The 26,463-nt window shown below is 41.2% G+C and overlaps 1 protein-coding gene across 1 annotated transcript in view; it reads left to right on the plus strand.

The window, feature by feature from the left end:
* Window positions 1–24,973, plus strand: part of ELOVL2 (ELOVL fatty acid elongase 2) — a 50,130-nt gene extending 25,157 nt beyond the window's left edge. The window contains exons 2-8 of the mRNA XM_041413198.1: window positions 414–477; window positions 5,667–5,854; window positions 19,131–19,208; window positions 19,830–20,001; window positions 21,734–21,858; window positions 24,036–24,170; window positions 24,816–24,973. Coding sequence (XP_041269132.1) covers window positions 414–477; window positions 5,667–5,854; window positions 19,131–19,208; window positions 19,830–20,001; window positions 21,734–21,858; window positions 24,036–24,170; window positions 24,816–24,944 — 891 coding nt within the window. The 3' untranslated portion in view covers window positions 24,945–24,973. The remainder of the gene's footprint in view (window positions 1–413; window positions 478–5,666; window positions 5,855–19,130; window positions 19,209–19,829; window positions 20,002–21,733; window positions 21,859–24,035; window positions 24,171–24,815) is intronic.
* The last annotated feature ends 1,490 nt before the right edge of the window (window positions 24,974–26,463 follow it).

The raw sequence follows: 26,463 nt of genomic DNA on the forward strand, positions 1-26,463 counted from the left end.
TTCACTTAAATCACTTAAAGATTTCCTTCTTTAAGTGCAAAGCATTGAGACGTTCAGTTGAGGAAACATAATAAAAACAAAGAAGCATCTTTATCAGAGTGAAAATTACACCCATCACAGATGGGTTTACTGTGATACTTGCTGATTTTCATAAACCTTAATTTCCCTTCCTAAAGAGTTCTGGTCTGGGCAGTTTCCAGGAATGAGACCTGTATTGTTATCTAGACCACAATATGCCCTAAATTAATTTTTAAAGAGGTTTGGGGTTTTTCAGTATACATGATGTTGCGTACTTTGGAAATACTTGTGCATGACAAACTTTTTGCTAGTTTATTGGATTTTTTTTTTAATCGTATTCTCTCTGTGACCCTGAGATAATGTCTTTTTCACATGTCTTTTTCCATATTTTTTAGGAGACCCTGAAAGCTTTTGACCAGGAAGTAAATGCATTTGTGGACTATATGTTTGGACCTCGAGGTAAGCTGCTCCATTTTTTGCCCTTTAAGGAAATAATACTTCTAGAGATTACCACCCAAAAAACTTCTAATAAATTTGCTGAGTAACTTCCTATTGAAAAATGTAAACTAGGCAGAATCACAGTATTATCAGGAAGACACCATTATTGTAGCAAATCTACCAATGCAATGATTTGTGATTCCTTTGTTTCTGAGAATGTCAGAAAAATTCAATTTTTCATCCTAACGTGGAATAAAAAGCCTGAAAGCTTGAATCTTTCTGAAAGTGGAAGATCTGTTTTGGGACTGATTGTCATTCATAATCCAGTTTGTTTGGTCCAGCTACCTATTAAATTGCGTAATGCAGAAGGATGCTTGGAGCAAAAGCAACCTGCAGGTCACATCCAAAATTTCAATAAACCAATAGATTGGGTGAAAGAACAGATGCATCTTTTGACTTCCTATTATTGCTTTTCTGGAACAATTAGGACAACAGTAACTTAAATAATTGTAGGTTGGAGGTGCCTCATGCTTTGTTAGGATTGAAGTAAAAAAGAAACCAAACCTAAAATAGGACTGCAGCCAAGGAGGGATAAAGCATCAAAGTCAGGGCTAAGAGAACCAAGCAAATACAAGAAAGGGATGAGACAGGAGCTTAGACAGGGCACAGTCTTCAGAGCAGACCCCTGCAAGCCCACCTTGGTGTTGATAGGGCTGGGTTTAATTTCAGGAATTGCCTTGCAAATCTCTACCCATGGTAAAATCCAGAACTGCTGCTGTCAGGCTGGATGCATGATTATGGATTCCCAATTTGTTGCAGTAATGCTCGCCATGTCACGGAAACAGTTCTTGCTTAATTGGAAGTAAAAGGGAAAGATGTGTTCTTAAACACAAGAAATTCTGATTTTTTTTTTAGCTGGCTGGCTACAAAATCTTTTCCTTCATGTAGATGTGAAGTTTGAAAGAAAAATTTCCAGTGAAGAAACACCGAATAGCTTGGGAACTACAGCAGAAGTGGTTAAAGCAGAATAGGTTTTATTAATGGCTTCTACAGTAGTACATTTTAATATTAGCAAAGAAATGTGATCAGAAGAACAAAAGCACTGCTTTTTGGTGTTTTATTTTGGTTTTGTTTTTTTCCAAATAATCATGAAGTTCTCTTTTATTTCTCTTTCCTTGTTGGTCCAGATAAATTGTCTGAAAGAATAAGCTATAGTTGATCCAATTCTGAATAACACAGAGATCCCTTTGGGATTTTAGAAAGCCCTTCAATTAAACAAGTATTATTTGTATTGCTTGCCAAGTACGTCACCATCCTTCTCCAGACATCAGTGCTGAAGATAGCTTTGTGTGTCCATGCCTCTGCACTCTGATCTTTAATTTAACTGGTGGTATAATGACACAGTATCATACATTTCCTGAATAGCATATCTCCCTCCAGTGTGTTTATCCACATAAATAATTCACATAAATAATTCACATAAATAATTCACAATAGACTGCAATCAGTTTTAAATCACCCCACAGATGAATATCTAATGAATTTGAGAGCTTCCCCAACCATCTAAACGCACACTTTCTCTCTACTGATTTTCGTCCACAGTACACTCTTAATTCAGCAGCAAGATGGGTTAAAAGGAGAGATAACAGCGCTCTATTATTTTTAAAACCAATCTCCTATTTATTGTTTGTATTTTAGGTAGTAACTCCTGAGATACTTGTGTCACTATACAAGTCTTTGTCATCATTAACAGATGTGTCTGAGGGCACTAGAAGAGACAGAATGCCTCTGGGAGCTAGAGCATGGCTGTCTCTGTCACATTGGGAGCACCAGGTTAACACAAGCTGCAGTACTGCCCTTCTACCATGAGGGACAGACTATCAGAGATCTGAATTTGATTTATAGATATTGGCATATTTTGTACCTTCAGTCACTGGTATCAGCTGGGCTCTGTAGATAACTTAACATCTGTGTTTGCTTTCGAACTAGCAGAGGAAGTGCTTTGAGTCAGGGAACAGCAACCATATACCTGCCCATTGGTTTCATCTCTAAGTAAGGGGTGGTCTTACAATTTGGTGTTGCTCCCTCTTGTTCTTATGCTCAAGGCAAATTGAGAATGAGTGAAATAGCAATTTTCTTCTGTAAGAGATAATTTTTCCAGGGTAACCCTTTATCTGCAGAATATTGTTTGGTGTTATGCAAAATTAAGTAATATTGAATTGCAGGAGCTAAATCTAGTTAACTGGTTGTTTGTCTTATCTGTGGAAGAAACAGAGGTGGGCAAGAAGAGATGTATTTTGTTAAAGTTATGATAAAGTAAAAAGCACTTTTCCTTAATAGACTCTGATCAGTAGCAAGGCACTGGGGAAAGTCCATCTCTGCACCTTAAAAATGAGTGAATCTACTCAGACACTGACTGGCCAAAGCTATACAGTAACTTGAATCAAAATGTTTCTAAACCTCATTGATAAAGGCCTGATACGTTTAAAGAGCCTGGGAGGCCTGCCACTCATTGAAGAGGAGCCAGGATTTCACCCCAAGGGTTTGGCACATCATGGCCAGTGACCGTGAATGAGCTTATTCACAGAACGATCAGAGCTTGCGGGCGCCTGCTCCTTCCCCTGCTGTAGTCCAGTGCTTTCCCACTGTGACTTTATTCGCTGCTTTGGTCTCAATTTCAGATGCTGTGCAAGTTCAATACTGTAAAAATAATCCTTTCTCCTATTGACACTGTAACTTTATAGTATTTGAACACGGAGATTTAACTGTCAGTCAACAGAAATACTTTTCATCTCTCATTCTTCTGATAACTTCTTTTGAAATACATTCCCTTTCTTCCCCTTTCTCGACACATAAAAACCTCCCTCCACTTGTCATTCAGGGATAAGTGGAAGTGGAAACAAAACAGTCACGTTCCTTGGCTGCCCTTTATAAACCACTTTCTGCCAGAAACTGTCTTACTCTTCAAGGTATTGAGGTCGTGGTGGGAAATATTCAGGAAGGGTACATGTTTAAACAATTTCTCTTGAAACTGGAATACTATAGAACTTAAAATACTTGGCATGCTGACCTGAACAAGCACACGAGTTCTGCTTTTGTGTGGATCAGCCCATATGCTCGTGGCCACTCACAGCAGAATGAAAACTTTCTGAGGGCATACTGGGGCAGAATTTATTCTGTGTAGTTTAATTTGTATTCTGGAGGCTTCTGAATATTTTTCCTTTTTGAGCACACTTGCAGTTTTGCTATCTACTGATGCCAGTTTACCTTTGTGCATGTAATCTTTATGCACCAAGTGTTGCAATCCTCGGATGGGAGACCTTTCCTTAGATAGCAGTCTTGCTGACATGACTGCTTTCTACATCTTCATTTAGGATAACAATTAAATAAATTAAGTGCTTATGCTCCTAAACAACACACTCCTAAGACATCAACACTTAAACATTTAACCTTTGCCTGTCCTGTGACTCCTGTGTCATGTTGAGAACCCATAAGGAAGCAGAATCACTTCTAAAATATTCATTCCAGTGCTTCACACATGGCTTGTGAGCTTTAGAAGATTGTTGGGAGTGTTTCCTTCTCACACTGAGGTGATCCTAATAAGCACTGAGATCTGAAGACAGGCAACAAGCATTCTAGCTTGGTAATGCACAACAAAGCAAGGCTGCCATAAAAGGAAGGATTGTGCTGTTGTGACTGCTTTAATCCTACACTTCTCTGCTCCTAGAGGTTTTTTGGAGTCCAAAAGGGAGAGTCAAAAGCAGGAGAGCATTGGATTTCCATGGCAGTGGTGACCTGGTTGAAAGTCTTTCCTGCACAAGGGCTAACAAGCCTCATGGAATCCACATTCAGCAGATGAATGTTACAGCCACTGCAATGGAAGCGAGGGGGGAGGTGAGAGGGAAAATGTAATGAGGAAGAAAGCTGATGTTCAAAGCCTGGCTCATATGCAGGTTACTCCAACATATGTAAAATTTCACTTTACATATACCTCTATGCAAGTATTTCTGAGGAAAGAATTGTTGGAAATAATACAGTACAGCAAAATTCCAATCAATTACTAATTGTTTGGGCACATTTACTTGGTGCATCATCCATTGCCCAGTCTTTTCCAATTTCAACACAGGCAGAAAAACAGTAAAATGTTTTTTTCATGCACTGTGAATAGCTTTTGTTTTACAGTTTTTAACACAATCTTGACCTTTGTAAAAAAAACAATCTAAGTAATATAAAACATTTTCCAATAACTTTCTGTGAGACCTACACAATGACTCCTCACTGACTTCTGTCTTCTCTCACTCCAGAAGTCTTTCTAAAAACCAGCCGTGATGCCCCCTTGTTTTTTCCATACGTAAATGGCTGAAGAATGTTGCTGTAGAAAATTGACTCTAGATTTTTCTCCATCTTGGAAAAAGACAAAAGAAAAGAAAGCACACCCCTTTCACTCATGACATCCAGTTGCTCATATGACAACAAAGTGGTGCCTCCAGCTTGTCATCTGGGATTAGGCTTTGCTCATATACACTGAACTATCTGATTACTGCCAATGGGATTATCTGTGTGAATAAGGCAAGCAGGATTTGACCTTAATATTTCATTTCAGGAGTGGGCAAGTGGGACAGAAACTGTGAGAAAGCTAGCCCTCACCCAGCCAAAAATCTTTAATAACCATCAAAGTAAACATTTGCCACTTGCTTTTCATATTTAATATTTCGGAAAAATCTTCCCCTTGTATAACCATTTTCTAGTCAATGCTATATACCTTCCTATCTGTATGGCAAGTGCAGAATTAAAATAACACATGAGCTGGCAATATCACATACATACTTTGTACTTAATACTGTTTGCAAATTGTCTGTTGAGCAGATAAAAATAGGATTTAAATAAATATTAAGCAAAAACATTAAATAAGTTTTTTAAAAGCATATAAGAAAAGGGTTTTCCCTTTCGTCTTCTCTTTACTATTAAAATGAGGTGATTAAGGTGAACTTAAGTTATTAAGGAATTCCATGCAGTTTTCAGCCCACATTCTCTGAGACTTAGCCTGCAGTTTTGTTGAATTGAAAGCAATGGATAGCTCTTGTGAGGAAAGAATGGCTGATTCCGTCTCACACTTTTAGCAGATTCTTTTCATTATGTGTTCTGCATTATTTTAACAATACTTTACCTTAGCTTTCTTAATTGCTTTCTCCGTGTGTTTCTTTTTTTAGATACCAGGGTTAGAGGATGGTTCCTTTTGGACTCATATCTTCCCACGTTTTTCCTTACTGGAGCATATCTACTCTGCATATGGCTGGGCAACAAGTTCATGAAGAACAGGCCTCCTTTCTCTCTCAGGCCCCACCTCATTGTGTATAACCTGGGCATCACACTGCTCTCCTTCTACATGCTCATAGAGGTAAGTGCTCTGCCATGCAGCACGGCTGAGGAGGTGACCAAGGTACAGGTTTTAATAAAAATATCTTAGTGACAGGTGGTTTTGGTAGGAAAGCTTACATCAACAGCAAAATAATATTAAAAAGTTCCTTCTCATCTTAGATCTTGGCATGTTTTGGTCGTCCTTCTTGAACTGCAGTCCACACCTGGGGACAGCTCTTTGCTGCCAGGACCATGTCCACAAGCATAAATTTGAATCTGCAGCAGTCACTCTGCTTAAACCTTGTGCCTATACCTTGTCCTTCAGCACCCGTGAAAATGCCTTAGATTGGGCTTTATTTGTATGACCAACTGTGGAATAATTTTTCCAGGCCCATGCTTAAACATGAAGAGATTTACAGATGAGAGCAAGCACTGATTTCTTTATGGCATTGGCAATTTGGTGTTATTTTTCTGCTCGTGTGGCTAAAAAACTTTCTTCATACAGTCAGACAGTAAAAGACAGATGTTAAAAACTTACCACTTAGTCCAAAAGCATGGGCTGCGGGGCTTGGAGACTGAATATGGTCACATAGATTTCCCAAGTACTTATCTGAAAGGAACATGCTCATATAATTCAGGATCCATTTAGAATCGGAAGAGAGATTTGAATGCATCTAATGGTCTTGCAACAGCAGAGGATTCAAACAGTGCCCCTCAGCAGACATGTGTGGTTTTATTTCTGCAGAGGGAAACAGAAGCCAAAAGTCACTATTTGGATATTATTTGGGAGCTGCCCATTCTCAGCCTTTTGATAACTGTGATACTTTTAATATTAAGGTGTTAACACACATTACTTGAAGCCCTAAAAACAAATTCCACCTTTTCCTGTTGGTTGAACAAGAAACTTTTCAGAAGCCAAACAGGACACCCAAAGACTTCAAGTGTTAAATTAATTTGAGCTAAGCAGCAAGTGACTGGCCTGGTCAAATGGCTGAGGAGCAGTTCAGGTTTGTGCCTTTGTGCAAAGGACTGACTGTGTTACACAGAGCTTTATCCTGGTCAATCCTCCAGCTGGCTTCAGTGGCTGCTTTGAGTGTCTGGGAGTGCAGGATAAGGTTTAGAGCAAAGGAGAAACCAGTACAATTGCTGGAAGGTTTGATGACTCCACAGTGATTGTCCTCCAGAATTTAAATTAGTACTTTGATGTTTAAATCCCCATTTTGCTCGAAGGTATGCAGATAACTGGCTGCAGTAGCAGGACTCAGCAAAAAGGATTAAGCGAATAGGAAACAATACTGCTGCCCCCTTTCCCTTCCAGTCTGATTTGGCCTGCCACAAGTAAATAAATGGAAGAACAAAGACAATTTTAGCAGGTCTCATTTGCATGAATTAAGCAAATTTAGTTTTAGCCACCTTCACATCCTGGTAGGAACTGTATTTAGCCACCTTCTGTTCAGCTGCCTTCCTGCTCCATCCTTCCTGAGGCTAACTTTGCTGCAGACAGTTGCTGAGTTGTGTTAGTCCTCAGATTAGTCCCCTGAAACCTTGACTCTGAGGCTGGAGGCTGCAGATTTACACCTCCCAAATGGCAGCTGGGCATGGCTGGCACTGCCAGCTCACAACTCCACATTCTGCAAATTTGGGAACCCAGGGAACATGATGGCTGATCTGCACTGCCAGCTGTTCTGCTGCAGATTTCTCTCTCAGCTCTGGACTGTCAGCTAGGCTGGTTTTACACTGTACAAAACATGCTTCCATTATACTGGCTCTGTATTTTCTCTCAGTCTACTTCCCTGGCTCCTGTCACAGCTTCTCCTGTGAAGGAGCAGAATGGAAGTTAATACTTGCAGTATTGTACTGCCTGAGGTAGCCTGCACATCCCTGCTGAAGAAAAACAGGCAAATGGGAGAGCAGAAGTCATCTTCATTACCAAATAGAGTTATGGTGATTCAATATTTCAAAATGTCTAATTTCCAAAGCTTGTCTCTATACCCCTTATTCTCTCAGTCTTTTGTGGACAGTAAGCTCTTTAAGGCAAGAGTTACCTATATTTAGAACATTCTGCACAGTGCTTCCTTATGTAAACACAGTTGATCCTTCCAGTGGCTGTGATCTGGCATCAATTCCTGGTTAGACGCATCCACAGCAGTTGTTTTATTCCTCCATTCTGTCACTGCATCTAAATCCCTCTGGTCTCTGTACTGGGGAAAAATCACAAAATAAGAAGCTCTTCAATAGAGATAAAACATATTCCCCCCCACCCACCCACACCCCACCAAAAGAAACCCCCACAACCAACCATCTTTCTTTGTTTTGTTTATAAGGTGCCACACAGCATTTCTTGCAATAGCTCCAGAATGTAGGGATTGCTTCTTGGACATTCAAAAGAAAAAATATCTCATTCAGAAGAAAGGGTGTGTCTCCAAATACAGCCTGTCCCACATGATGGATTTAACGAGAAACATGGTGAACCTGCTGATCCGGGTACCTGTGCTTCAATTCCTCATCTCCTCACCCTCATCTCCTGACTAGTTATAGCTGGCACTTCATGACAGTTGATTTGTGCAGCCTCAAGGCAAGAAGATGAAGGTTATGGAAAGAGTCATAACAAAAGGGCTGTTTTTAAGTCTCCAAGGGCATATTCCTCTTTTGAGCCAGAGCTCCATGCACTGCACCGTGGACATGAACTATGTGGGAGCCAATTTTATCTCTGAGCTTTGAGGTCAACCAATCCACAAAGCACTTGGAGGAACAGCTCCAGGCCAGCTCTAAGATGTGCCTTGAGCATAAGGCCAGATACCCCTATGATCCCCCAAGGACAAGGTCTAAAGATAAACAGCTCTGCCCAGCTGCTCTCATCCTAATGCGATATCTCAAAATTTTTGAGTCAACAAAGAGTTAGGTGCCCCTGAAGGCCTCCCAGAAGGGCAGCTTGTTAGACCTTTAGACTTCTGAGTGAGACAGATAGATTTTCCTGAAGTTGTCAAAGGTGCTTGCCTTCCCCAGGTGAATATGGTGAGGTAGGCATTTGGGTTTGGAGCACATTTTTTTCAAGTACCTGAAGCTATTAGACAAAGGTCCTGTGCTTAAACTGGGCAGGCTGCAGGTGGGCTGCTGACGAGGCAAAAGACAATTCCTTCCATCCTTGCTGCTACCAAAGAAAGCCACATCAAAAGTTTGTTGTTATTGTACTTTTCTGTACCAGTAAGTGCTCATAGACCCAGATTAACTCTACTGATCCAACAATTTCTAGAACATTGTCAAATTCTGTATAAGGAAAAACAGCCAGCACCTTTTTACTTCAACAAAAATCAAAACGTTTAACAATTTCCCTTAAGAAGTATATGCCTTTTCTCTGCACAAATCTTTGCTTAAGTTGCTAAAGTTACCAACTGTGAGCAGTAAACCAGCTTACTGTGAAAGAACATCGCATCTAAGCATATTTCAGAATTCTCTCATATGCCTACAAACCACACTTCAGGGATGCAACATGAGGAACCAGAGGCCAAACTGTCACAAGTTCAGTGATAAATTGAAACTGGAAACACAGGAGACCAGTGCTGATCTCTGAATTCTGAAATTACTCAGGTGAGGATACTCTCTCTCACTAATAGGAATAGACATAATCTCTGCCACAGTCCTAGGCTGCTTTCCCCAGCAGTATCACCTCTGCCCTATTTAAAATCAAATCTCAGCTGGTCATCAAGGTCTCACCCAAGTCCTTCTGTTGATCAGGCACTGAGAAAACCAGGACACTGGCACCATTTGGGTCAGATTAAAAAGGAGATCTAGAGATATGTGTCATTAGCAGAGGGGTGGCGTGATGTCTCAAGCTGCCTGTATCCCCAGGTAGCTTCTCAGGCTTATTACAAATCCATGGGATTTGTAAGCAAGCAACCACACCCATGTGGGGAAGCAGGACTTGCATGTGAGGACCCCTCATTTCAGAGCAAAGGGAAAAGAGCGGAACTCACAAGTATTGCCAGCCCAGTGCATTAACCTTTCTAGAGAAGCCAGGAAAAAAGTCTTCTACTTTGCAGGATTAAATAAAATAAAAAGCAACAAATCAAAAGCACTTTAGCTGTTTCTAGGAGCTGAAAATTCATCCCACATTAAGTCCAGTTTCTGAATTATAGTCATAACTTGCATATTCATAGATGCCAGGGTGGTGAGAGGATTCCCAGGAGCGCCAGAATGATCAGGGCCATCAGCCACCACTTTTAGCCCTGCACACTACAATTGAGGATATATCTCACATATTACTAGAAAGTGTAATGCCTGAATTAGCCATAATAGAGCAAAACAAAAGGAACAAATCAAAAATAGAAGGAGCACTAAAACCCTGTTTTATTCCATCATTATAATGGCTTACATGAGAAGGATTTGCTTCCTATCTGTACAAGTGTTAAAAAAATGGAGCATGTGTAGCACAAATTCTACGCAAACCTTTAACAGTGCAGACAGTGGGGAAAGGTGAAAAAGATCCTAACTAATTTGAACTGTCCTGGAATTTTACTGTAGAAATCCAACTTCAACATAATCTTGCTTTTGGTGTTTGTTTTGTTTTAATTTTGTTTTCTGCTTTGGTTTTTTTGGTGTTTTGTTTGGTTGGATTTTCTGTTTTGGTTTTTTTGGTGTTTCACTTTGTTTGGTTGGATTTTTTTTTTTTTTTTTGTAAGATTGTGATAAATTATTTACTCCTTCATTAATTGTTCAGAAGTTAACAAATGTAAAGTAAGTACAGAAATATGGAAAGATTCTAGATCCATCAGTATTGATGCTTGAGGTGAAGGATTCCTTTGAAGCAATTATTTAGTACTGAAAGAGTATTTGTGGCTTAGGCAGAAAGAGAAAAAGTACGAAGTGAGAAACCAGAAGAGATCAGGTGCACTTCTCTATCATTTGAAGAAAAGGAGAAGAGGGAAAAAGAAAAACCTAGAGAGCAAAAGGTCACTGAGAGTGCATTTTAAAGCAGTGAAATGTAAGGGCAAGAGCAAACTGATCTTTTGATCGAGTAAGAACTTTGTGTGAATGGAATTAAATTACCAGGTGTTCTTCTGTCTTTGCTGAATAATTTGTTTGGAGAGCTGAGGAGCTGACTTTGCTGTCCTTGCCTGCAGTTATTCCAGCCGGGCATGTTGTCTTCACATCTCGGTTTTCATCCTCTGTGTTCTTCTTGTCTTTCATACTGACCTTTCCGAGCTCTGCATTTCAGTAGAACATTTAACCTGATCATCAACAAATGTGGTGCTCTGGATCTCTCGTGCACATTCAAACAGAATTCAGTAGAACCTTACTGGAAATCAAGAATAAAACTTCATATGATGAGGTTTTCCATGTGTGCACAGCTTCTAACACCACCACTGGTACCACAAAATATGATAGGGGAGCTATTCAGAACAGATGTAATCAAAGACTCATGGAAAATAAGCCTAGGCAAGATTTCTTTTAGCCTGTCCCACTATTCCAGACAACAGCAATACTCAAAGTAATTACCATTCATAACTCATTTTGAAGTTCATTAGTTCACTAATCCTTCTGTCAGACTCCCATTTACTTAAGGAGTATTAAAGAGAACTGGCTGGTAGTTTCTCAACAACATGGCTTTACATTTGAAAGAGTTTTTGTTGATAAAAAAAATTCAAACAATTATCTAAACTTCACTTGGGAAGGCGCTCTTATTTTTTGTCACCATGTTATGAACTCTCTGACCTAAAACCAGGAAGAAAGCGTGGGATCACATATTACCTCCACTCTGGAATAACCAGTATCCTTTTAGCTACAATGCTCCAGTTGGAGGAGACGTCCAACTTAGGGTCCAGCTGTACGTTCTGCAGGTCAGGATAGCAAACTTCAGTTGTGTATTACAGAATTAGCAGATCTTTTTGGGGGAGACAACATGCACACAATTTTTTGACCTCTAACCAGACCCATGGGGAGCTGGAGAGCCTCACCAAGCAGTAGCCCAAAGCATACTTTTCACAGTTCTGTCACCATGAAAAATATTTTGAATGCATCATAAAGAGGAACAACAAAATATTTCTCCTGTGACAAATCTTGTGGGGTGTTTCCTCTTCAGCACCTGGGTTTGTTTGGCACAACACCACCACTAAGTTTTTACATTTGGGAAAGCCATGGCACTAAACAAGTGGCAGGGATGGAACATTCTGGGATCTCCCCATCCTGGGCTGAGCTATCAAGCCCATGCAGCTTCCCTGTAGGGTTTTAGTCATGCCAGACTACAGTTTATCCAAGATCTTTGAGGCACAAAGGCACCAATCTGGAAACACAGGCTGTTCTGCATCTCAGCTACCCATCTAAAATCTCAGATTGTATCACAATTTTTGGAGTCTTGTCTAAAGATAGGCAACCTGTATAGAGATATACTTCGATAAATACTATTCACAGATGATTTTGCAATTAAATGTTTCAGCCAAAAAAATACCCCCAAACTCTGCTTTAAAGCTTTCTAGGTATTTTTTAAGACTGATTTAATGACAAGTAGAAGATGCTTAGTGATACCTTCCTCCTTTCTTTGAGTTATCATGTAAAAGTGTGATGGCCTCAGTAGCCTTGTGGAGTGCTTCACCCCAGCCTCTTGGCTATAGCAAGACAGTTCAGATGTTGCATGCTTGTGGAAGTCAAGGCAAGGAGCTGATTTCTCCCTTAAGAAAACAAAAAAAAAAAAAAAAAGGGAAAATGTGCCATTATTAATATCTGGTCGCTGTTTTTAGACACTGAAATCTTCTCAGGCATTCCATTCTAAAATTAATTTAAGATTTTAAAAAATGTAATTTCTCTCTCCTTCCTGAAACACTGACCTGTGTGTGACTCCTTTTCCTTGGAATGTGGCCATCAGGTAACTGCTTTTAGGACTATTTGTCCAAATCTATAGATCCAGGGAGGAGCTGCCATTCACAAGGACTAAGTCTCTGGTGGCCAAGTGACATAAGTGATCCAAAGCACTGCAAGTTGATACCTTTCTTGTGCTACACAGATAGATCAGTCTCCTTTACTTAGTTTAGTGAGACTTCAATTGCTTGAGAACAGTGGTCATATCAAGTTGTTTTAATAGGTCTGAGGGCTGGAGTGCCTTAAAAAACCTAGTAGAACCTCATACCCATAATAACATCCTGCTCTGTTCTTTTCACAAGAAGAATGCTGGTGCTCATACTCCTGCTCTGAACTTTTATGAGGAATTTTAATTACTTGAATACTAACTCCATTATTAGTTTTTAGCTTTCCTTCTTAACTGTGTCTGTATAGACAGACCATGTACTAGAGAGACCATTTCGGCTGGAAGGGACCCACAACAGCTACCTAATCCAGCTGCCTGACCAATTCAGAGATTACCAAAATGTTAAATCATGCTGTTAAGGACACCATCCAAATGCCCCTTAAACATTGACAGGCTGTGGGCATTGCCCACCCTTCAAGGAAGCATGTTCCAGGGTTTGACCAGCCTTGTGGTAAAGAAATGCTTCCTAATGTCCAGTCTAAACCTCCCTTGGTGCAGCTTGGAACCATTCCCACATGTCCCACCATTCCTGTCTCCAAGGAAGAAAAGCTCAGCACCTCCTTCCCCCCTTCCCCTCCTCAGGAAGCTGTAGAGAACAATGAGGTCACGCCTCAGCCTCCTTCTCTCCAAGTTAGACAAGCCCAAAGTCCTCAGTTGCTCCTCACAGGACTTGCTTCCAGCCCTGTCACCAACTTTATTACCCTCCTGGTATTTTCAAGGATCTCCACAAGCTTCTTAAATGGTGGGTCCAGACCTGCACACCATGCTCACAGCGAGGCTGATGCAGTGGGATAATCCCCTCTCCTGGCTGTGCTCGATGCACCCTGGGATGAGGTTTGCCCGTGGGGCTGCCAGGGCACATGACAGCTCACAGGGAGCTGCTGCCGACCTGCACTCCCAGATCCCTTTCCACAGGGCTGCTCTCCAGCCATTCCTCCCCCAGTTCATACTTGTGCCCATGATACTCCATCCCAGGAGCCAGATCCAGCATTTGGATTTGTTAAATTTCATCCCACTGATGACTGCCCAGTGCTCCACTCTACCTCTCTGCAAGGACTCTTGTCCCTCAAGAGAGTCAGCAGCCCCTCCCTGTTTCATACCATCAGCAAACCCGCTAAGGGGGCATTCAGTTTGTGCTTCCAGATCACTGAGAGGTATTTTGAACAGCACTGGCCCTAGAACTGATCCTGAGGAACACCACTGGTGGCTGGTCACCAGCCAGATGTAGCCCAATGCTGATGCCCCACCCTCTGCCTTCCTCCCCCTGGGACAAGGGACAACACCTCATTGCTTCTAGGCATTTCCTCTCTGAGAATGTCCAACCATTCACAGAGATTTTTCTATAACTCAAAAGAGCACAGAGAACCTGCAGTCAGTAGAAATGGCAATATCCACCCAGAAAATCACATCACTTTCACAGAATTCACAGAATGACTAGGTTGGAAGAGACCTTCAAGATCATTGAGTCCAACATATGCCCTAACCTCAACTAAACCATGGCACTGAGCACTACATCCAGTCTTTTTTAAACACATCCAGGGATGGTGACTCCACCACCTCCCCAGGCAGGCCATTCCAGAACTTTATCACTCTTTCCATAAAAACCTTTTCCTAATATCCAACCTATACCTCCCCTGACATGGTTTGAGACTATGTCGTCTCATTCTGTCAGTAACTCATTCTGTCTATGGGGAACAGATGAAAAACAGCTGTGAGATTTTTGAGTTTGAAAGCTTGAAATGAGCAGGGCACAGACCTCTGGGTCAGGCTGTTAGATCTTAGTCTGCTGCTCAGTGAGGTGAGAGGATTACATCATCTTTTGGTACCTGCTGCCCACTCCCACCCCTGATACCTCTGACAAAGGAACCAACTTTCAATTCTGAACACTGATTCTCCATTTACAAAAATAAGGCAGGAGATGGACTGACGTGACAAAACAACTTGTGTGTATTCTTGTGCTGTTTATACTTGAGCAGATGAACAGAAGCAATTTATTAGTGTAAAAACAGGAATCTGTTAAGAACAGCATTAGGGCAAACAGCAAAATATGAAAACTCTGCTAATTAATAGGATGTTGCTATTTAGCAGAAATTATTCACAAGTCAGCACTTTGCTCTTTATGTGATCTGTTTTTCCAAATAGCTTCAAACAATACTTAATATTATTTTCAGAATAGGTTACCAAGAATGCGAAGAATTCACGTAATTGGTTTCTAGGAGGAGAGAATTTGTGTTGCAAAAGAGAGAGGGGATTTCTTATCTCTTTGATAGATCCTGCACTTGCACCATCTCTGAGTGATTGATACACCATCAGCTCTGCAGGGTTGTGACTGCTCAGTATACAAAAGAGAATGTGACTAAAACAGTACAAGTAATGTATGGGTTTCATATCAGAAAAAAAGAGACCTGGTACCAAAATGTGTCAAGGTGCTGGCATATTCTGTTCCAGATACGCATCTGGCTTCTGGCTCATTTTGCACCATTGAGTGAGCTGCTTCTCTTCCACCTCATTGAGAGCCAACAGGAAAGTCATGGCCTAGGATCACCAGGATCCCATAAAAATTACTTGCTGCTTTCCAAATTTCCACCCTTTCCTTTTTTTTTTTTTTTTTTTTTTTAATTAGGAAGTTAGCCAGAAATCTTGAAGGTTATCTTGCAAAGCAGAGGAGTCAAAACTCAAAGTGATTTTTTTTCCTTAAAGGAGACACAGCAGTATGTTAGGCACCTACAATGGAAAATATGAATGTTAAGCTACAGAAAATCTGATGTGAAAGACTGAGGTTAAAAAAAGTCAAAGAAGATCTCCAGTCTAAGCTGCTGGCTTTTGAATTGCGGACACAAACCAGAGGAAACTCTTCTGCCAAGTAAAATGACTGGGGAATAAGCAAATAGAATGATTTGTGAAATCTGGCATTTTTTAAATCATGGAAGAATGAAAAAAAAAAATTAAATTAAACCATGCAGTCAAACAGAGTGGTATTCTGACCCCAAAGCTTACTTCCCATTTGCATGCTGACTATTTGTAAGGAGTTGCAGATTACCTAATTGCCTGAATTAAAAAATTGTGACATTGAAAAGAAATATTTTCTTTATGAGCCTCTAAGGGTCTTTTTCATGTCATTTTCATACATGGAACCTTTGAATGAAGTACTTGAAAAAAACAAACCCAAAACCTTAAGATACTACTGAGCTCACCTGTTCAGCACTGGCAGGAAAGCTTCATAAATTATGTCAAGTTGGAAGACACCCATCAGGATGATTGACTCCAACTCCTGGCCCTGCACATGACACTTCAGCAGTCACACCATGTGCCTGAGAGCATTGTCCAGACACTTCTTGAGCTGTGTTGGGCCTGGTGCTGTGACCACTTCCCCAGGGAGCCCCTTCCAGTGCCCAATCACCCTCTGGGTGAGAACATTATTATTGATATTCAACCTAAACGACCCTTGACACAGATTGTCACTGCTCCCTCGGTCTTGTCACTGGTCATCATGGAGAAGAGATCAGTGCCTGCCCCTCCTCTTCCCTTCATGAAGAAGCTGTAACTGCAATGAGGTCTCCCCTCAATCTCCTCTGCTCCAGTCTGAACAGACCAAGTGACCTCAGTCTCTCCTTGTAAGTCTTCCCCTCAAGGCCCTTCACTATCTTTGTTCCCCTCCTTTGGATGCTTTCTAAGAGCTTGACATCTTTTTCATATTGTGGCACCCAAATCTGCCCCCAGCACTGGAGGTGAGGCTGCCCCAGCTCAGAGCAGAGCAGGACAATCCCCTCCCTTGCCCGCTGGCCGTGCTGTGCCTGAGGCCGCCCAGGACAGGGTTGGCCCTCCTGGCTGCCAGGGCACTGCTGGCTCATCTTCAACTTGCCATGGACCAGGAGCCCCAGGTCCGTTTCCATGGGGCTGCATTCCAGGCTCTCATTCCCTGGGCTGTCCATACATCCAGGGTTGCTGTATCCCAGGTGCAGAACTCTGGTATTTTTATCCCAAGGACCATTCCATCTCTTACCCTCCAGGTCTTCTGGAGATGCAATTAGTTTACTAATCTGCACAATGTCTGGAGGATTTGGAGCCTGCATAAGCATTAGGTCCACTTTTTCCTTCAACTTCTTTTTCTTTCTGTTGCTCCTGTAGCTGTCTCTGGAGCTGTTCTATTTTGAAGCACAGTAGTAATTCAGTTCCTTTCCATCTCAGTTTTCAGTCCTTGTTTGTCTTTAATATTATCTTTTCTATAGTGGCAGGCAGCTTCTGGAAAGGCATCTAACACTTTGCAAATGATCACTTTCTTTTTCCCAGCCTTTATACATCCCCTAGCAACTTAGTGTTCCTCCACAGCTTTCTAATCACACCACTTATCCTGAGCCATTTGTCTGAGAACTTAGGATTTGGATTTCTTCAATGCTTTTGTTAGTAGTCAGTGCTTGCAAACCTGCTGACTACACCAATTTTTGGTGGATGTGTGTTTTAAGGTTACTTAAATCACTGGCAAAGGTATCATCAAAAACAGGTTTAATATAGAAGTAAAAGCATAACGGAGTTCTTTGGCAAGGCTCACTCTACTACTTAGCAGATGGTTTAAAAAGGCAAACAAAAAACCAGTATCAATTAATCCAGACCAAAAATATCCCCAAAGTATCTCCATGGAGTACTGCAGCCCCTGACACATGGTGAGGACACCACCTTCCTTCCTCAGGGCTTTACCCAGGAGCTGCTGGGCAATCGACCGGCCCTCACTCCTGACCTTTAATACACAAGGAGACAACACGCAAAAGATTTTTCAAAAATCATTCCACTCTAATCATATACAAATCAGAACAGTTGTAAAAGAGACTAATCAAAATATTGGAAATTGAATATTTTCCCTGCAGATTTCTGTGAACCAACATTTTACCTACTGCAGCAGAAAATTTTGAGGTCAAGTTTCTTCAGCAAAGCAGAAAAATGTAAAAGAATGTTTGCCTGAATTGCTACATATCATTTGTCTATAAAACACTCATTAACTGTATTGTCATCTTTCTCTGCAATTTCTATGGGCTGTTTTGGCCACCTAAAACAGCTAAGTTCATATTACAAGGACAATGACAGAGTTTGAATTCAGAAGAAAAATAGTAGAAGACCGCGGTTCTCCTGGTTTCAGTGCATTTTAATGTGAATTTATAATAAGGGTTCTAGGCTACTTCCTAATTCTCCGGATGTTATCAATAATCATTTTTAAATGTATTTACTCTAGGAATTAATTTGGTTTGATCACTGAGAATGTCTCTGCTTCTCTTCTGTATGGACTGTGACAGATTCAACACAGAACAGTTCTTTTCATTGTGAACTAGAGGGAAAACTTGTGTGCTGACACACATCAGCCTTGTGAATACTGCTCCAGAGCTGAAAGCAACTCACTTCTCTCAGCATCTTGCAATTCTGCTTACAGCATAACACTTCAATGCATTTCTCCCACCTTCACTCTCTACAGTGTCTCTAGAGGGTGAGAAAGACCCCAGGGCACGAGCTGCTCAGTTTGTCCCCAAACCCACTTTGTGCTTACTTTAGAATAAGCAAGACCTTTTAAAAATCAATGGCTTCTGCATGACATTTATAAGCAAGAGATGATGCTCCCTCTTCCAAAAGGGCTGCTGAGTGCTTTAGGTGGCTGTTACTATAAAAATATTCCATACTGAAAACTACCATATGGTTTTCTAGAAACCTGCTCCATCCCAATGTGGCACTCTGATATTTCATTGCTCTGTCTGCTTCCCCATGTGACATGTGCAGAATCTAAGAAATTGCTTGTGTGCTATTCACGCCTCCATTCAGCACTGTGCTTGCTCTCCTTCACTTCCTCCAACATTTAACAGTGGCTTATAGAGACACGTATGGCATTAGGAAATATTTCTCCCATTGCACTACTTTGCATTTGCCTTCTGTTTTCTTGGCAAACAGGGAATTTTTCTCAGGGGCAGCTTTGCACAAGTAGCTGTGTTAAGCTCTGTTCATACTGCTTCAGGACAAAGATAGACTATTCCAGCGTTTTCTTTGGAGTGAGGATTTGGAGGTGCATTAAATAATGAGAGATTTTAATGGATGCCTTGAAGGCTCTAAAGCCAGAGAAAGAGAAGAACTGCATCATTTCATATCTCCAGCTTAACTGATGCCTTTCCCCTTTCAAAATATAAGATATTAGCAAGTCATCTGGTTCAAGAGCATCAGTTCATGGAAGGAATGGATACCCACCAATGAGGACAGAACAACTGCAGGGGGAAAAAACCATCCCATCTGTTCATGAACATAATTCCCTTGTTTTCTGTTCCAGCTTATCCTTGCCACGTGGGAAGGCGGCTACAACTTGCAATGCCAGAACCTCCACAGCGCAGGGGAGGCCGATATCCGGGTGAGAGACAAAAGCAGCTCAGCCCTCAGCACCCTTTCTGTTTTAACTGTATTTATGACTGTCCTAGGATGTATCCTGAGCTCTGATAAAATATCTCTACTCTAGAGGAGGGCAGATTTCATTGCACTGAGTATCAAATTTAGATTTCTTCAAAAGAAGAATCTGGCAGCAAAATCTGTTCAGTGTCGAGAAATAGTAGATTGTTCAGTAAAAAAACTGAACTATCACAAAATGAAGCAAAAACCCACCCACAAAACTACACCTTTGGAAAAAAACCCCCAACAAAACAATTAGAAAACCCTTCCTCAAGTGTTACGTTTCTTAAATTATAATTTAATTATATTATAATTTAAGAATATATATATTATATAATATATATATTATATAATATATATAATTTTGATAATTATATATTACAATTTTCTAAAAGACATTTTTTATAAAACTGCTTTTGAAAACTCATTGAAAAGCAAAATAAAATTGAAGACAGACCTTGTGCTTCTCCTTTAATAGCATATTAATGCCTTCTGGGAAGTCACACGCTAGGGAGTGAAGCAGTAATATTTAAGCAATTGTATGGACAGATATTGATCTCCTGCTCCTTTGTTCTTGCTTGTACAGGTAGCCAAGGTGCTGTGGTGGTATTATTTTTCCAAAGTAATTGAATTCATGGACACTATCTTCTTTGTACTGAGAAAGAAAAGCAACCAGATCACCTTCCTTCACGTGTATCACCATGCCACTATGTTTAACATTTGGTGGTGTGTTCTGAACTGGATACCTTGTGGGCAGAGTAAGTCTTTGTTTGCTTCATCACCCTGGGTCTAAGTCAGCTGCAGCTGGGGAGGAATCACGTCACCATACAAAGGAATTGTGCCACTGTGCAATATGAGGGCACCTTTAGGGTTCTGAGCCTTTCAGACCACCTGCAGAACACAGGAAAGTTAAAAGTATGGTTAAAAGTTCAGGCCAAAAATACCTGCGTGTGAGGCCGTAGATTTTTCACTTAGCTCTCACAAACTCATGTATTTACTTCTCTTTAAACCACTTTTAAGCATCACAGTACTGAGTAGCACAGAGGAGCAAGCATATACAAGACCTACTCCAAAGGCAGATGCAGGAAGAAATCAGGACCCTGGTAAACCCTTCATCAATCACAACAAATTAAATCAATGGCCCTTTTACAGGCTCAACGCTCATATACATCAATCTCTGCTTTAGCAAGATACTTTACTTAGTTAGTCACTAATTAAAATACCAGTTTGAGTTTGTTCTGTTTCATATGAGAGTACACTCTCAGAAGGTTACAGTAGCTGTCATCATCTTCCCTGTTAGGAAGGGGTCTACGATGCCACAGGCTGGTCACTTGGCATTTGTATTAGAAGTCCAAACAGCAGAGAACTACTTCAGCTGTCTCACAACAGGCACACTTTTCCAGGGCTTCACACAACTAGAGGCTTCCTGTGGAACTACTTTCAAAGTTGAGAAAAATCCCAGTTTTCTTGCAACCTACTAGAGTGAGTCACCTCAGCCCATTTTAACATTTTGTAAAGAAACTTGTCAGAGGTTTTTTTTCAGAGCTAAAAGCAGAATTCACGTTTGTTGGCACTTAGTGTGGACAGCACAAAATCAAAGTAAATCACTGTTAGTGGTAGAAGCAGGGATCAGAGATTTCATAGAGATTAGGAGCTACTTCTAGGGGAGTAAACAAATCAATGGGGGTTTGAGCTTTCTAATGTGTGGTCCCCACACTTGACAGTAGCACTGGACTACTGTAATTAAACCAGTAACTAAGTAATTAATCAGTGGCAAAATGAGAACAACTGGTGAATCCCTCTTGTAGTTGTAGCACTGCCGTCAAACATGCAAGCACACAGCAGAGAGTAATGCTGCTGCTTCTCCATAGTCTGCAACGTACAGAGGATAATTCATTTCCTCTAGAATTAGTATTCACTAAGTGTAACTAATAAGAGCAGCAAGGTATTATCTGGGATGAAGTTCTATAAATGTGCATCTAGCAGAAGAGCCAATGAAGAAAACAAGAGTGGTGATCAAACACAGGCACAAAAGGCTGGTTTAGTTCAGAGTAAAGCCCTTGCTACTGCATCAGAGAGCAGAAATACAGGAGTCTCTCAGGGTCCCGAGCTGCATACTAGCAGCAAAGCTATCCACAGCAGTGTTTAAAGCTTACAGGAATAATGGAGAGACTCGGAAGAACTTTAGGAGAGGGGGAAAAATATCCTGTAAACTACAGAATAGGAGAAAGTGGAGGAGAAGAAAAATATCAGATAAAACACAAAATTCAGCATGAGAACAACCCTCTAGGAAGTATCATTTGGTTTTTCAGTTGTCCCTAGGAGAGCACCTCTACACATCAGGAATGTCTTTAGCAAGGAAAAAGCATGGAAGGAATACTTACCATTCGCAAGAGATTCAATATAGAAGCAATATCACAAGCAATAATATCCTCCCTCGCTTTTTAGCAGTTGGTACTTAATTATTTTTTCCCTAATGGATTTTTGTAGGCTTCTTTGGACCCACTTTGAATAGCTTTATCCACGTGCTTATGTACTCTTACTATGGACTGTCAGTCATCCCTTCCATGCGCAAATATCTCTGGTGGAAGAAATACCTCACTCAGGCACAACTGGTATGTATCTGTTTTACTCTCATTTTTAACTACCAGAAATCATTCAAATTGTGAGAGAGGACTAAATGAACTACAGGTAAACATTAAGCCAGTTAGAATTGAAGTATAACTAAACTATCATACAGCATAAGTCACTAGTGCAGCTTGATATAATTTAATAAAGGAAACTATATTCGGAACTGTTTTCTGTAGAAAAGAAATAATATAAACGCTTTAATCCACAAAATTATATTAATTTTTAACAATTGCATAGAAAATGACTGCACCTTAATTGTTGAAAAAACTGATTTAAAAGTCACAAAAATGTCTGACAGAACCAGCTCCAAGACAGACCTCCCCTGCTGGCCAAAGCTGAGCCCATCAGCAAAGCTGATGGAGCACCTCCATGATATCATATTTATTTAAGGGTGAAAAACATAACATAGCAGCTCAGAGAGGAGACAGGAAATGTGAGAAGCCCTGCAAGTACCCAGATCAGAAGAGGAGGGAATTAGCACCAAAAACTCCCCTGCAGCCTGTGGTGAAGATGCTGGTGAAGCTGTTGCCCTGCAGCCCACGGAGGTCCAGAGGGGAACAGAGATCCACCTGCAGCCCATGGAGGACCTCATGCTGCAGCAATGAACATGTCTGCCCTGAAGGAAGATACAGCCCATGGGGAAATAGGCTCCTAGGGACCCAAGGAGAGAGGATCCCACCCTGGAGCAGGTTTACTGGCAGAATCTGTGAGAGCCCTTGGGGACCCACATAGGAAAAGCCTGTTCCTGAAGGACTGCATGCTGTGGAAGGGACCCATGCTGGGGCAACTTGTGAAGAACTGCAGCTCATGGGAAATAACCACACTGGAACTCTCTCCCATGGGAGGAACCCCACACTGTAGCAGGGAAAGTGTCAGGAGAAAGGAGCAGCAAAGCCAAAGCAGTAGGGGCTGACTACAAATTCCATCCCCCTGCACCACGTGGAAGGAAGCAGAGGTTTGAAGTTCAGAAGTGAAGTTAAACCTGAGAAGAAGCAGGGGCTTAGAGAAAGGTCGTTTTAATTTTATTTCTTGCTATCCTTCTGTGTTATTAATTGGCAGTACTTGAAACTAATCTTTCTCAAGTCAAGTCTATTGTGCTTATAACAGCAATAGGTAAGTTTTATCAATTACCCTCCCTACCTTTATCTCAATCCGCACATTTTCATCTTATTTTCTCCCCCTCCTCTACCAAGGAGAAGAAGGGAGAGAGCTGCTGGGCGGGTAGCTGGCAGCCAAGCCAGGATAACCCACAACACAGTGGTACAACTACAAAATGCAGAATGATGTAAACAAACTTTAGGGAATACAGAAATTGACTGACTTCTAAAAGTGTGATCCTCCTGTTGCTGTACCTGAGGAGCTGAGCCACATCAAAAGTTTCTATCAACAAGATATAAGGCTTGATATGAAATAAAGTTCCTTTTACCTTTTTTTTTTTCTTGGGGCCTGTTCATGTTGTTTGGAAATTCAGATGTTTGCAGTGAGCTTTAAAATGCCTGTGTGGAAATTTGCTTAGCAAAAACTGCTTCTCTGAGCTGAGACCGTCCCTGCAGGTGAAACACACTTCCTTGCTGGAAATGCACTTCAGTACGCTGGTTTGAGGGCACGCTTATCTGGCTGAGGAGAATCAGGTGCACTAGTGTGGGCTGTGGCTCACAGTTCTAAATACAGACAAGTCTCTGCAATTCGTTCTCTGTCTCATTTCTCTTCCTTAATTCTATTAATGCAAGTGATAACCTATCTGAACTCCTTGGACCTGAGTTGTGCATTTTCTGTTCAGACTTCTAAAGCTATTGCCAGGAATCTTCAGAGTTTCCTCCATTTTCTGCCCAGCAACAGAGACAACAATTGTACCTGTCACAAGAACTGGAAGATAGAACAACACCTACTAAATCTGAGAGAAAAAAAGTAAAAGCTTCCCTTTTGTCAAACAGGCCTATAAACTTAATTTAAGAAATCTCTGACCCCTTAGGGTTTTATTGAATTTCACAAGAGCACCATTTTTACTTGATCCTCACAACACATTCAGAGGTTATAAAAGGGATGCTTTTCAAGAGTACTCAAACTTTCAGGGAGCAGTACTAGGGGACATTGCTGTGTCTGATTTAGCTAGCATTGACTCTTTCTCAGCAAATGAGCCTGCATTATCTTCTCTCCACAGATCCAGTTTCTGCTCACTATTGTGCACACACTCAGCGCAGCTGTGAAGCCATGTGGATTCCCATTTGGCTGTCTCATGTTCCAGTCCTCCTACATGGCCACACTGGTCATCCTCTTCATCAACTTCTACATTAAGGTAAGCAGTCTTCTGAGAGCTCTCTGACAAAGATGGGGAAAATAGAACTTTTTGGATAGCAGTCTAGGTGCACTCAGATGTAGGATGATCATCAGTGCTTAAAATACGTTAGTCTTAAAATGTATACATCATTTAACAACAGATATAGTCATATATCTGACATATATCACATATAGTCTGACAGAGAGAGAGAATTACTCAGTAGTGATGACCTCATCATTGCAGCTCAACTCTTCTGCACTTGTATAGCAGATCACGTACTGCATTCAGTACATAGGAGGTCTGAATTTGCTTTGGTGGGCAAATTTTTGAGTCTTTCTCCTCCTTAGGGAAAAAAAATAGAGTTCTGTCTTTGCCTGTTTACTTCAACATCTTTTAGCAGGGAGTGCTCTAGCCTGCCTGCATACATAAAGCTTTTAGTGTACAAGGCTTGAAATCTCTTGACACTGAGAAGTATTACGTTAAGGCTAGTAAAGTAACATCACCCACAGCAGTGAAAAGGCTACTATACTCCTAATGTAGTCTGAAGCAAATACATACATCTGCATCAAACAGCAGACAAGCTCCATTTACAGTTAACCATAAGTAGTGTTTTGGCGGGCACTGAATGGATCCAAATGCTTATTTTGGATTTTGCTTTTATAGACATACCGGAAAGCACCTTCAAGAACAGCTGTAAAGGAAACCCCTGTCGCAACAGAAATAAAGAATGGTTTCCATAAGGACTACTTTGCTGCTGCCAATGGATTGCAGAATAATAAGAAAGCACAATAAGTATACTGTTTCCTATGTTTTTTCTAAAGAGAAAAAGAAGAAAAAAGACTGAATTACAAGCTTTAGCTTAAAACCTATTTGATTACATTTATCAGTTCTTTGTACCAGACACTTATTAACGTACTGCTATTTAGGTTTTAACAAAATGAGTAGAACTACTTGTCTTGTCAAAGATCAACATCAGAACAAGGAAAGCCAAGATCTTTCTCATATGAAAAAGAAAACCTTTCTGATCTCTAATGCTGACACAAAAACGCCTTATGAAACACTTGATGGATAAATCCATCAATGCCTTCAAAAGGTTAGGACTCTGTTCAGACTAACGCGGGGAGCATTTTCTGTGCATGCAAGAGAGGCAAGGCTTCACAGTGCACCCACTACATCCAGCTGAACTGTGGACAAGGACAGGAAAATAAAGGAGGGGTGGCAGGAAAGGTGAGAATTGGACCTCTTCCATCACCATACCCCCTCTTTTCTTCTTCTCAGCAATTCCCTAAAGCACAATAGCGAGGTGCCCTTTGATCCTATAAGAGCCCTGGGGAAGGATGTGACAGAGGGCAGAGCCCAGGTGCACCATCCCATAGTTTTCAGGTAGTTGTGGCTCCACACTCCCTTTTACATAAGTGCCACCTGATTCAAATGCCAGGAAGGCTGGCAGAAGCTTAGTTTCAGGGGACTGGGCTTGTAGCCCCTGGCACTGCCCAGAATGGTATTCTGAACATAGAGAAAAACCAGCCCACTTTGAATGTGCTAACTTAACAGGAGTTCCAGGTAAATGGATTTTGAAAGAAATAGGGTCATGCCAACTTAAGGCAGATAAATCCATTGAGTGTAAATGTGTATAAAGTTAATCCTATACAAGCACTGCTAATTCAAAGCAAACTGTCATGCCACATATTAATAGACTGGAAGATGCAGAAAATTCGAGATGCAAGTTCAGCAGCGAGCCAAGCAGGTTATACAGGAATTCCCGTGGCAGGTGGCCCTTAGTCAGACTGGTCTTTGGCTGGAGAAACAGACAGGACTGAGGCAAAACTGCTGGAGGGGAAGTAAGGAGATATCTGCTGTCTGTAGTTATAAAGCTGTCTCCCAACAGTCCATCACCATTTTTGTTGCTTCAGTTCACTGCATTTACCCCCACTTAAATGGTTAGAAATGAAGAAAACCCAAGGTTAACTTAATGGGTCTGCCCTCACCCTTTTGTCATTTAGCCCACTTATTTTCCTCTACTAAACACAGACTTTTTTCCCCTCACAGTGAAGTACTTCTGATCTTTTCCATTCTTGTGTATAAAATTCTCTCAAAAAAACCAACTTTTGCAGTCACTCCAGCCCAGCAAGTCCCTTGGAGTGAAGCAGCTCTGTAAAGAAAATATGTCCTCTCACTCCTGTCACCTTTCAGAGTCCCAGGGCGGGAGGAGGCCAAAACACACACCCAGCCAGCACAGAGGGCCCAAGCAGCCACGAAGGCATGCATGCAGAGGAGGCTGTCCAATTCTTCTCCACCTCTAGAGGGTCAG

Source organism: Onychostruthus taczanowskii, unplaced genomic scaffold, assembly GCF_017590055.1.
Source record: "Onychostruthus taczanowskii isolate IOZ18803 unplaced genomic scaffold, ASM1759005v1 scaffold40, whole genome shotgun sequence".
Taxonomy (NCBI): Eukaryota; Metazoa; Chordata; class Aves; order Passeriformes; family Passeridae; genus Onychostruthus; species Onychostruthus taczanowskii.